At 45.6% G+C, this 13,487-nt stretch overlaps 2 protein-coding genes across 3 annotated transcripts in view; both read right to left on the reverse strand.

The window, feature by feature from the left end:
- macf1a (microtubule actin crosslinking factor 1a) overlaps positions 1-8,285 on the reverse strand; it is a 156,067-nt gene extending 147,782 nt beyond the window's left edge. Inside the window, 2 exon segments of the mRNA XM_078080751.1 lie at positions 1,510-1,745; positions 7,817-8,285. Of these exon segments, the coding sequence (XP_077936877.1) occupies positions 1,510-1,732 (223 nt within the window). The 5' untranslated portion in view covers positions 1,733-1,745; positions 7,817-8,285.
- A 2,558-nt stretch (positions 8,286-10,843) lies between these two features.
- Positions 10,844-13,378, reverse strand: ndufs5 (NADH:ubiquinone oxidoreductase subunit S5). Of its 2 annotated transcripts, none has more exons than XM_040189415.2 (3): positions 13,244-13,378; positions 12,100-12,320; positions 10,844-11,028 (listed from the first exon to the last, which is right to left on the reverse strand). In XM_040189415.2, the coding sequence occupies exons 2-3, from the start codon at positions 12,313-12,315 to the stop codon at positions 10,924-10,926; spliced, it is 321 nt and encodes a 106-aa protein (XP_040045349.1). In that variant the 5' UTR covers positions 12,316-12,320; positions 13,244-13,378; the 3' UTR covers positions 10,844-10,923. The 2 variants fall into 2 exon arrangements, with proteins under 2 accessions (XP_040045349.1, XP_040045350.1); XM_040189416.2 differs by having other exon boundaries at positions 12,100-12,317; positions 13,244-13,369.
- Between the last annotated feature and the right edge of the window lie 109 nt (positions 13,379-13,487).

Here is a 13,487-nt window from a genome sequence, read left to right on the forward strand (position 1 = left end):
AAATAAATAACACCAAAAGTCACTTGCAAAATCAAAGACTTCAACTTTGTTTTGTATGTTCATGCTTAACGCAAAGGACTTAAAATAAATCAGTTTACAAGACTGCCGGATGCTTAGTCTACAGTGAGGTGGCAGGAGTGCGGGTTGGTGGATGATTAGTGGCCCACATCTCATTTTTAGCTTCAGATCTAGTTTTCATATCTATTTTTAGTAAGACACTCAGTATCATATTCACAAATCCTGAGTATGAGACGATTTGTATATGTTGTTTCTTCATCTGGTCTGCTGAGAAGGACCAACGCGATGAAGAAAGAAGACCACAGGACATAAAAGCGAAGATGCCAACCCTCTTAAACCAGTGTGATAACTGATTCCACAAGTGCGCTCTCAGATCTGCTCGTAATTAGTCTTTCATGTGTAAACAACAAAGAGCCGTCACGTGATGGTGTAAGAAGAATAACTTGAGGGTGTTTTTATCATTACAAATAGCGCATGGAAGTGATCCTTTATTTCAGCTGCCTTTTTTTAAAATTAGACTGTTGTAACTATCAGTAAGAAATCATGATAGAAGCTGCAGCAGTGAGTGACTGACTTCAATTTATGGGTAATTATATGATATTTGGGGTGATTGCCTTTGGTTGCTTTTGAGCTTTTCAGGTCCTTTTTAGTTTGCTCTGCTCTCTATAGTAAAACTATAAAATCATGAAACCATAAAACTAATAACAAAATGAAATTCAAATAGGTTCAATTCAAATGTAAAGTATATATATGCATTTAACTGTGTGTCTAAACGCAGCAGTTTTACCCTCATGGTTGAGACCATTCTAATCGTGAGACCCTTTGGATGAAATCCGGATGAATTACATAATATAATGATGGAGTTTATTATACTCCTCCATCAATCGTAGGCTGCTGAGGGTTAGCTAAATGCTGGCCTCCATCCACTACCACACATTTATATGATAAAAGCCTCAAACTGCAAATAATCATCGCAATCAGGAGATGCAGTGAGTGGATAAAAACTACTCCAACTTTTACATCATTTGCTTCCATTATTGAGCTGGAAGCTTCCTAATCGCTGACAGAGGAGAATCAGGCTGCTAGTGTTGTTACACGAGCAGGAGAACCCTGGCTCCTCCAGAGAGCTGAGCAACCTACATTTCTCCTCCATCTTCTGCTACGGCGAGGAAGAGGGGAAGGGGGCAGTCGTCATAGTAGCAGTATGAAAATAAGACACCACCAACAGATTCTCCTCCCATCTTTCTGATATTTACAGCCTTGTGCTGTGATGTGAGATTCAAAGGGGATGAAGTGGAAACTTAATACAACATGTGTAATGGTGGAAAGAGCAGTGTCAGTTTTTGTACTTTTCGGCCCATATAAGCGCTCGAGTCAGGGGTTCATAGTCGGTTTTCCACCGCACACCCTGACCGCAGCCTCACTCGACAGCTTTGGGCCTCGGCCCCTTGCTCAAAGGCACGGGGAAGTGCTCTGGCGGCTTGCCCTTACCTGCAACGCGAACCACCGCCCTCTCTGCCGGGTCCAGTACAGAGTCCTGGCTCTTCCTCTTCCTGCGCTCATGTTTGGACAGGTTCCACGGCAGCGTGTCTCCCGGGGGCCCCGCGGGACCTGGCGGACACGGGGACAGCGACCCCGCCGAGCGCTCGCTACGGAAGGACGGCTCGCTGACGCAGGAGCGCTCGCTCAGAGTATCGTCGTCCGAGGACTCCATCTCGTCTGCGGGGCTGCGAGGGACGTAACGGAATGAGAGACAGAGGGGGACGGAGAGCAGCGGGGGGAGGGGGAAGGAAAGGAGGTCAGAAGAAGGGGGGAGGGAGGAATAGTTGTATCATTAATTTGCTGGGGTGCAGTGTGATCATGAATGATGAAAGAGAGAAACAACATCCGTCATCACGTCCAGACGAGCGTTGACCATGAGTCTGCAGACTAATAGTGAACTACTGTGAAGGGAAGCGAGCACACGACAGCAGCGAAAGACAAGGAGCAAAGACCAGAGAGAGGACATTTCAAAGCTCTTCTAGTATTTCTAAAGTCAATAAGCTGGGAGGAAGGATGTGCGTTTCTTTTTCTCCCTTTCAGTCTCCGTCCTCTTCTTCTGCTTCTCTCTTGTCTGTTACAGCAAATACAATAAATACAAACACAAGACAGTTTATGTGTGTGTGTGTGTTTGTATACTTGAACAGTCATCTTCTAGCCAAAGCTTTTGAGCTTTGTACGGATCTCTTGGATGGTCCTCACTTGGACACAAAGGTCTGTTTGAGGGTTCAGACTTGGTTTCACGGTTGAGTTTAGAATTTGCTTTTTGCCAGTGTAAAGGCTAGTGAATGCATTTTGGTCTGTGTGTGTGTGTGTGTGTGTGTGTGTGTGTGTGCGTGCGTGCGCGTGTGGCACTCTAGGGACCTGATGCTCTGATCTGTCCATCACAAAATCAATACCTGTCCTGAGAGAATGAATTGGCCATCACTGCTCCACAGGGAGTCTCGGGTTGGTGAGCGTCGCTGTGGACTTCTGGAGTAATGAGTTTGACAACCAGCTCATCCTGAATATTCCTATATATCCATCTTCACTGTGTATTCAGTGGTGTGCTAATTTCTTTGCTAAAGACAATACCAGGAGAAATTTTAAGTAGTTTACAGAAATACAAAATATACCTACAGTTAAGTTAAAGATCTATATGACTATACTGTACATCATGTTAGGTGAAGTTCATCTGAACTACTTCAAGTACTCATGGAGAGTTTAATCTACAGCACATTGTCAGAACTGATTGTATGTTGTGTAACCAGTGACACTGATTAAACATTTGAAATACTTCATTATAAGTTAAGTCACAATCAAAAAGAAATCAAATGTGCTTCTAATCGTTACTTTAAAGTGAAAACAGCCCTAAGCAAACAATATTTGTTTCTGTAAAATGGATGTAAACTTTTGAAATGGAAGTAAATCCACCAGTGGTCCGGGTCTAACAACCCCAAACCTAACCCTACCCAACCCAACCCAACCCTAACGCAACCCAACCCTAACCCAACCCTAACGCTACCCAACCCAACCCTAACCCAACCCAACCCTAACCCAACCCAACCCTAATGCAACCCAACCCTAACCCAACCCTAACACAACCCACCCAACCCTAACCCAACCCAACCCTAACCCAACCCCACTCTACCCCAACCTAACCCAACCCAACCCTAACGCAACCCAACCCAACCCTAACCCAACCCTAACCCAACCTAACGCAACCCAACCCTAACCCAACCCCACTCTACCCCAACCCAACCCTAACCCAACCCCACTCTACCCCAACCTAACCCTACCCAACCCTACCCAACCCTACCCCAACCTACCACAACCTTAACCCAACCTAACTCAACTCTACCCTACCCTACCCTACCCAACCCAACCCAACCCAACCCAACCCTAACCCAACCCAACCCTAACCCAACCCTAACGCAACCCAACCCTAACCCAACCCAACCCTAACGCAACCCAACCCTAACCCAACCCTAACCCAACCTAACGCAACCCAACCCTAACCCAACCCCACTCTACCCCAACCTAACCCAACCCAACCCTAACGCAACCCAACCCAACCCTAACCCAACCTAACGCAACCCAACCCTAACCCAACCCCACTCTACCCCAACCCAACCCTAACCCAACCCCACTCTACCCCAACCTAACCCTACCCAACCCTACCCCAACCTTAACCCAACCTAACTCAACTCTACCCTACCCCAACCCACTGACAGAAGAACAGTCCCTCTGGTTCCTGAGAAACTCAACAACCAGTTTAAAGTGTGAGCACTTCACAGGGTTACTAAGTTCTGCTGGCTGCCAAAGAGCAGCCCCCCCCCCCTCCCCCCACCAGGGCTGCAGCAGATTAAATTGTGGAGCGACCCAAGCGGCGTCACAGGGTGGGAATGTTTCTATACACGATGCATGAGTCCGACACAGCGGCTGGGTTTTCCATCAGGGCTAGTGTTGCCAAAAACATCCTCCTCCTCCTGCAGCTGGCCCCCAGCTAGACCGCTGGCAAAGCCCCGCTTCCTGAATCCCCGTCTCCACAGCAACGCTGGCTGCAAAGAGGTTAAGGCCTTCCCACAACTCTGTGATCCTTTGGTGTCTGTGTTTGTCTATGTACTCGTATTAGGGTTTTTACGTGTGTGTGTGTGTGTGTGTGTGTGTGTGTGTGTGTGTGTGTGCGAAGTCAGTTTCAATGCCGCTTGCTGACAGTGAGTCAGTGCCACGGCAACTAGCCGTTTTATAAATAGAGCCAGAATGGAGGGTTTGAAGCCACACTGTGTCATTAGTGCTGTGTGAGGAGAAAAGGAGATCTTTGAAGAAGAAGAAGAAGAAGAAGAAGAAGAAGAAGAAGAAGAAGAAGAAGAAGAAGAAGAAGAAAGTGACAGCATGAACGCCAGAGGAGCACTGCGAGTGTGAGATCACTTCCTGGCTAATAAGAAGCTCGCCAAGCATCTTTACTCACAGCACGTAAACAAACATGCAACCGCTTATAAAGATACTAAAGCATAAAGTGTCAAATTATCACAAGTCTCAGTTTCAAGTTGATTACTATTGTGACCAGTAAGGTTCCACGACTCTAAGGTGACATTAGAGATTTGTTATATGTTAAAATGACAGAAAAGCACTGAAATAAATGCTCACTGCAAGTTAACCAGGAGTTTTCTTTTATACTGACCGGGGCAGTTATCTCATGTTCAGAGCCTATTTAATGTATTTCAAGATACACTGTCGCAATTGTGAAAAATATTCATTAAATTTGCCAAAGCGACGCCTTTAAATTTGCAATGATTGAAGGTGTAGAGGAGTAACAAAGCGTCAACATGTGAGAATGTGAAGCCAGCGATTAATTGACATTTCTGTTTGATAAAAGACTTGAATGATTAATATACCAAATCACTTACTTAGATGCACATCAATGCACAAAATCAAGTGTGCACCAAAACACACACACATCCACTCTGGATACACGGTGTGTCACCGCTTAGCCGGAGGAGACTACGTGTGTTTGTATGTGCGTGTGTGAGTCTGACAAAGAGGAAAGTGACATGAAGCAGAGGAAGAGACAGAGATGTTGAAGTGAAGCAATAGATTAAAAAGGAGAGAAAAGGGGAAGAAATTAAGTGTCAGAGAGAGACATTTGAGCAGTGGTCGTAGCGTCTCTGTGTCACACCGGACGTCTGTGGTCAACAGATGGACAAACTCCTTAAGACGGAGCCTCCCGATGAGAAACATACCTGATCTACACACTGAGCATCTCGAGCTCCAGCGTGGTGCAAATGTCAGCAAACTTGATATGGGCAGTAAACCATCACAGCTTCTTATAAATGTCTTGTTGAAAGCACACTTTGGTGCATTGGTACATTGGTGTTTAAGACCGTATGGGTGAAGATGAATAACGCAGGCATGATGAGTAACAACTGGACAAATGAAGGGACAGACAGATCTCCACAACACACACACACACATTCATACACATGCACAGACTGTATAATGCCGTAGCTTACTACAGCAGCACTGGACAGAGCGAGAGCTGATTAAAGCGAGAGGGTGAGAAGGGTGAGACTAGAGGAGGAGAGGATAAAGGAGAAGGGAGAGCAGCATGGACTCACAGGCTTCTTACACACACTGATCTGTTTGTACGGCGGCATCACGGTCAGCACCGTCCAAATGCCCAACGACACCATGAACCCTGAGAGGAGAAGAAGTCTCCCCTTTATCGACTCACGTTGGGATTTTGGGCTGTTGAACGGACAAAACAAAGGAATTGGAGATGTCTCCTTGGACTCCAAACCACCATTATTGCTCCAAGTCCTATCGCTTCATTTGTCTGTTTAAATACATTCCATTGTAAATTAAACATGTTTTAATATTAAACTTTTAAGCGGATTTAACATTAAAATATTTGAAGAGATCACACCGAGCTTCTGAAAGTTGAGATATTTTTCAGTACTTTCTGCCACTTGATCGATGAGATGATCAATAACGGAGATACCAAGTCGCTGTAACTACGCTGGTCACTAACTAAAAGGAGGAGGGGGGGGTAAATGGGGGGGGGGTTCCCAGTCCTGCAGAGGAAGAAATAGAAATGGAAGAAAAAATAGAACTGAGTAGGTTGTTTTCAGCGCTGTAGTGGAGGGTAAACGCACGTAAACGCCGTTTACGCACCTCTGGAATTTGGGAAATAGCGTTCACGCACCTCTAAGTGGCGTTTACGCACCTCAAAGTTCCCTGCGCCTTGTATTCTTCCGTTGGAATAATCCGAAATAAACTTGGTGTAATTTTAAAACAGCTAAGACTACGTTTCCTATTGTTGAACATATAAACGCCGTAGTCTGAATCATGTTCATCTGCGCTGTATTACGGTCTGTGACCATCCAATCAGCGCCTTGCGGCTGCAGCAGCAACCAATCAGGATCCAGGAGGTCCCCAACCTTTCTTACCTCACGGACCGGTTTCGTGTCAGACAATATTTCGCGGACCGGTCGAGAAGGTCCGACGGGGGGGGGGGGGGTAGTCGTCGCGGGCGGAACGACCGACGGGGGGGTAGTAGTCGCGCACTCTGTGTTCGCTGGTCGTGCAGGGTTAAAGACAAGAACGCGTGTTCTGGGGTTCATGGCTCCTCTGTGCAAGGCAGGACCTGACGTGGAGGACAAGGAGGCCCTCTGGGCACTACTGTAAAAAGGAGACTCCGTATGTAGATAGTTCTTAATCTGCAATTGTCTTGTAGTGTTGACATACTTTTCTTTACTGTTTTCATAGATTTAATGAACTACAAACTACTAACACATTTATTCATTGTCATTGATTGTATATGACTTTTACTGATAACATAATGCAATATAGCCAGGACAGAGTCGCGATGCTTTGTGTTGCGTTGCTTCGCATCGCGTCGAGGTCTGTATGATCACAAAATTCAGAGTTTACCCACCTCTAATTTTACCACTACAGCACTGGTTGTTTTGTGTCCTACAGATTGGACTGAGGAGAAGCCTGCATGTTGGAGGTCCACCATAAGGATGGAGGGAGGTGCACGTGTGACCATCTGCTACAAAGCGACGGGAGGCTCTCTCTCCCCCCCTCTCTCTCTCTCATAATACCGTGAGGTTTTCCAGACAGACAGACGCCCTGCCTGCAGTGGTGGAGCCCATTGGGATGCACACAGCAGGTGGAGGGTGGAGGTGTGCTGATGGAGGTCCTATGGGGGTCGCACGGGTCAATACATGCAGCCTCTCTCCAACGTGTGTTTGAGCGCACGAATAAAAGCTGCAGCTGGTGTTTCTCTCTCTGAGGGTGGAGGCCGCGTGCGCGTCTGCATGAATGGACTTCAGACGTGGAGACCCGAAACGTGCGCGCGGGCAGGGGGCTCTTTGTCCGACAGACCCTCCGCGCACCGATGGCTGCCTCGGTGGCACAAACACCACTAAAAACCACGCGCATCCATCTGCAGCAGGGCCGAGCCGCGGCTCATTGGCGGGGATCACGAATCACGAGCCGGCGCGGAGCTCCGGGCGGTGCTCATCATGGGCGAAACCCACCCGCCCCGTGACATGTGGTGGATGCCAATCAACGCGTGATTGATCAACGCGTTATCGATAACGATCTCAGACGCCGTCACCGACATGTTGGCGTTAACACGCGCGGCGTGGAAACGATGGTGTGTGTGTGTGTGTGTGTGTGTGTGTGTGTGTGTGTGTGTGTGTGTGTGTGTGTGTGTGTGTGTGTGTGTGTGTGTGTGTGTGTGTGTGTGTGTGTGAGCTCCGGAGCCGCTTACCGTCACCGGGCAGCAGCGGGTCCGGGGATCCGATCACAGAGCGAGGGAGGCCGGGTGCGCTGCGGCCGCTGCTCCCTCTGCTGCTGGGTGGAAGGTTGGGATAGTTCCGCTTCCACCGACCGGGGTTTTTCTTCCTCCAGAACCGAGCCGACACGGGGAGGGAGAGGGGGGGGGGGGGCTGTGGCGCTGGGGAGAACAGCCAAGCAACGTAATCCTGAACGGAATAATGGCTGTCCGATTCCTCCTCCTTTCCCCCGCCGTCCCTTCTCTCGCTCCCTCGCTCCCTCCCTTCCTCCCTTCTCTCGCTCCCTCCGCTCCCAACGACCCCCACGAGCTCTCCCCACTATTCAGTGTGTGAAGTGTCCCGGAAATTATTTAAATTTTGGGTCGTACTCAGGCGTCATCCGGGGCTCAGCTGCACACACACACACACACACACACACACACACACACACACACACACACACACTTTCTCTCATTTCAGGGAGGAAAGGGGGGGGTCACTTGGCATTTGTGCAGCGGCAACTCATTCCCGTATATTTCACGATTACACTGAATAAACGTCGCTTTACATCACATGGGATACGACTAATCCCCCCCCTCTCACACACACACATACACACACACACACACACACACACACCCTGCCTCTCCTCCCTTCCAAACTCGTGGAGGAGGAGAGGGATCAGCTCAACAAGGGGGAGGAAAGTTGATGACAGCTGTTGTAATCATTCCTGATTGGCACAGTACAGATGTGTGACTTTTGGAGTGACAGCTGTCCGCTGTGGTGGGAGGGTCCGGTCTCTGCAGGTGGAAACACAACAAAGTTCTATTCACATCACCTGACTCTGACACACCTTCACCCCCCCCCCCCCCCCCCCCCCCCCCCCACACATACACACATGCTGTCAACAAAAACAGATGGATGGGATTTCACTATTCTGTCTTTAATAGATTCTTATTGTGTTTACTATTTGTAATTAAGCTATTACCACGATCCTATCATCCTTATTCTTATTGCGCCGTGTAGAACCGGTCCTGGTACTGATGGACAGATATCACAGGAGGTTCAACGGTATCTGCTTCTAACAGGAACCATCAGTCAGAGCTGAAAGCCCATCCATTATTAGAAGTCACATTAGAACTCGTGTGATCATCACTTCATTTAGTTTCTTTAGGAACAGTGACCACAACTCACAAGTTCCAGTTGTCGGATGTAAATATTAGCTTTCTGAATATTGTGTGGTCTCTGATGTCAACTTGCACTTTGGGAATTTGGATTTGACTCTACAGAAACTGCTCTGTCTTTGAATCACAAAATCAGTATCACAAAAATCCTCCTCCTAATTCACATTAGAACAGATGAATAACCTACAGGTGAAATAAGATGTCCGTAGTTTAATTGAATTGCTTTTCTGTACAGATGTCATCTTTTAGTCCTCCCTCCCTACACGGCCACCTCGTAGTTACCCAGGCCGGTGACCAGCCGCCCGCCCACCAACGAGCCGGTCCAGACGCTGGTCCGGAGATCCAACAGTCATTTACAGTAATTATATTTGCACAATTGAAACCTTGTGATAACGCGCTGTGATGGTTATCTGTAACGTGAGGACGACAGCCTCCAGATGAAACGTCTCTGTGAGTCAGCGGACAAACAGGCAGTCAAGGGACATAGATCAGCTTTTAGGATGTGATATCAAACTAATCGTACCGCTGTGGGGATACTTCAGACATGTTGACCTTATGGTTCCACCTGTGGAATCTGAAAAGTAAAAAGCCCTTTCTTGACTAAAAAATAGAAGGAAAACATATCGAATAAATACTCAAACATATTTATAATTTTCTTCTGTAACCATGAACTGTTTTAGGCTCTGTCTAATTTTAATGATTTAAAGCAAATTGTTTTGACAATTTAGTGGCAACTATCATCACTGCCAAGGCTCTTTACCTCTCAGAGTATTCAACATCATAAAACTACACATTTAATCTATCAAACAGATCCTTTTGTATTTTCTTTAAATTATCCATCCACCATGGTCACGTGACAGTAATATCACTCTTGCGGACAATAATCATTTGGTTTTGTTTAATAATAAATAAATAAATACACATTCCATTGCCTTCTATTCTCAGTTTTAAAAAAAACAGGCGAAGAAAATGAAAAATCTGCTGCGTTTAAGTTGTAAAAGCAGAGCTCTCTGCGTTCCTCTCTGAGCTCTTGGCTCCATCTTGTGGAGCCGGTTAGAGCCTCGCCAACCCCATCAGCCAGAGGTCACAGGTCAACGCTGCTAATCCAATGGACGGTGTCCAACAGCATCCACTCACATCACGCTCCCGTCGGAGACGTGCAAACGCACTCGATCAATAAAAGGATTTACTCAAATCAGGTCAGAGGGTTGAGAAAATGAACCGTTGGCAGCTGAACACATTTAAGACGAGTACAGCGACGACGTCATTCATTCACTGGCTGGGAGGCGTCACGTGACTCACAGGCTGACAGCTTCACCTTGTTTGAAGTCTTTATCAAAAGGTCTGACAGTAAATACATAAAACACTTTGGATAAAGACAATAATGAAAGAACAGTGTACCGATTCAAAAACTAGAAATATATAAACCAAACACACGGCTGAAACAACTGTTTTCTCTCCACTACTTTATGTAAAAGTTGTACATGTTAATATTGTTTTTGTAGTGATGAAGTATTCAGATTATCTGATATTCTCTGCACTGTAATACTGTATTGAACCTGTTTGAATAAAAGCATGATAATATCAGGAAACTTGATTTCAATGATCAACTCTAAATGCGTTTTACTCTTTATATTGTAATATATTATTCACTATCTCTTTATTTTTAAAGTAACTAATGAGGAGGGCTTTCAAGTGTCTGGAGTAATCAGTACAATATTTCCCTATAAACTAGTAAGTATAGTTCTTAAATAAATGCCAAGTACTTTTTTTATTCTTGGCCTCCTCACGCATGTCTGCGCGCAGTGAAATGACAAACAGGGAAGGAAAACACAGAGGGATCTTTAATGATAACATTTATTTGGAAACAAGGACGTGTGACTTTCTATAAACAAAGAGCAGGACGGTCCCGTGTCCCCTCATGGCGCCTCGTCGGGCTTTCCCGCGTGGCAGGCTGGCGGAGTGTAGGTCCCCGCCTTCACCATCTTGTCACGCTGCTGACTGATGGCATGCAGCCTCTGGTGCTGCAGGGAGGAAGACAGAAAGAGGTTATAGGCAGAGCAAGCAGAAAAATGAAAGAGGTCAGCTTTCATCAGATGTGGTCCTTCGTTTGCCATCTCTGATGTCACTACGATGCGGACAGCGAGTTAGCGACTGACGTTTAGAAGTGAACACCCCCTCGGTGGATGAGTCAGTCCTGTCAGACTCAGACGTCGTCTTCAATCAGCACTTCACCTCCGTCGCCTTGTGAAGGAACGAGACGTGGGTGACGGGACAATCAAGGCGTCCGGGTGAAGGCGAGGAACTTCCTGCTGCTGCAGCACATTCACAGTGTCTGTCTGTCTCCCTTCTGCTGACGCAAAGACTCACCCCAGGTTACCTCAGAAAATATCTACAGGGTCCGACAGGGGAGCGATTTTTCCTTCTGGACATACTTCTGCTACCAAGTTATAGTCATTTAACTCTCCTTCATAAAGCTTTATTTCTGCTTTACAGCATCGGTGGTATAAAACATGGATCGATGCTCTGAAGTCACCCAGAGCTTTCAGACAGTGGCTGTCTGCAAAGGACTGGATCTCGCTGCTTATTACGTAGTCTGATTCTAAAAAGTGGGCAGAGCACCCACCTGTCACTCAAAGTGTCCAGATTCTCCATCATAGCCAACTTTAAGCCTTAATAATAATAATAATAATAATAATAAAAAGTAATTTAATCCACTATCAACAGACATCAACTTCTAAAAAATATCTCTAAGCCATAAAGAGCAAACGACGTCTTCATACATTATAGAGTTTATTGAGAAGGTTATATTTATTTAATATGCTGGTGAACAAATTGACAGGGAGTTTATCTGCAGAAAAACGGATGGAAAATGTTTCCTCTACCATAATATTTCGGGGGCACCCCTCCGGCCCTGTTCATTTAAAAAAATGTTGAAAAATATGATGTTTCAACTCAAATAATAAAGAATCAGCTCAGTTCCACCATGAAACACCAACCACATCTACATGATCACAGCTTCTGCATATTCTCAGCCAATGACCCTTTCTCTTTAAAGACTTGTGTGCTCTGTGTCCCCCCACAAAGACACGTACTGTTTTCTGCCTGTGCATGCACTCGTAGAAGTCCTCAAACTCCAGCTGGCACTCCTTCTTGGCGCGGGTCTGCCCGATGCCGTGGGCGCACTCGATCCACTCCTTCTCGAAGGCGTGGCAGCGAGCCGCTCTCCGGTTGGGCTGCTGTCCGCTCTGCAGCAGCAGCCAGCCGTCAAGGTTGACACCAAACCGGGACTGGAGGTCCAAAAACGGCATCACTGCTGATGAGGGAGGAGACGGAGAGGAAAGGAAAGAAGGATGAGTACCAGGACGTGATGGAGAAGCTGGCTTTTGCCTATCATTTTTATTGACATGGTTAAAAACATGACTACACTTGACCGGTCAGTACCTCAGACACACAGTAGAGGTTATAGAGCTTCAGCTTACTTTAGTAAAATGATCTCGCAAAGGAAGCTACTTGCTGCTTGTTTAAAGTAACAACAAGGACATTTTTATCATCCAGCATTACGACTCGTTTTTGTAACATTTCAAAACAGATAATTCAATGGCAACCGATCTGATCATTGTGGCATGAAATACACATTTTCAGCAATTTGTTTGAAAAGGGACAAAGAATTATTTTTAAAGAGGGACTGATGCAGGTCTGTCTGTGGTAGCTTGCATGACGCTATGTATGCACATTCTAACCACACTCACATTTGAATATGATATAATATACAGCAGAGAATGATAGTATCAGCTATATTTGGGCAGTATGGTATAAGTAAGTCTTAGTAACTGTCAAGAGATCTCTACTCTCTCGGCTAAACATGCTAGCAAACTAGCATTGAGCTAAATACGGTACTTGTTGGATAGTCTTCGTACAGAAAAACTACACATAATTTAAAGCAGTATATCTGATATTTCGATCAATATATATATATATATATATATATATATATATATATATATATATATACATATTAGCTCATAACTATTCAAATACATTACTATACAACCAGTTGTTGTTGTAAAACGATGCTAACGTTGCTCCCAGTCTCCTTCAATGACAGCTAGCTCATGCTAACGTCACGCTTTCTACCGACTGGTGTTTCCTTCAAACGAGGAACAAACTCAACTTCGTCTCGTGACAATTTACCGGCTGATGAAAAACAAACATGAGACGTAAAATATGTGAATTTACCGTATTTTTGTGGGATTCACTTTAACCTTCCTCCGACTCCACGCGTTTTACTTTGCGGCTGAAAACAACCAGGCCGTAAATGTAGACTATGTGTCGTGAAGAGACGTGGGCGTATTTCTGAGCAGTGCATTACCGCCACCTATTGGGATAAATATTCAGTAAAATATTCAGGCATATATATATATATATATATATATATATATATATATATATATATATATATATATATATAGAGAGAGAGAGA

The sequence above is a fragment of the Gasterosteus aculeatus genome, chromosome 10 (assembly GCF_964276395.1).
Source record: "Gasterosteus aculeatus chromosome 10, fGasAcu3.hap1.1, whole genome shotgun sequence".
NCBI lineage: Eukaryota > Metazoa > Chordata > Actinopteri > Perciformes > Gasterosteidae > Gasterosteus > Gasterosteus aculeatus.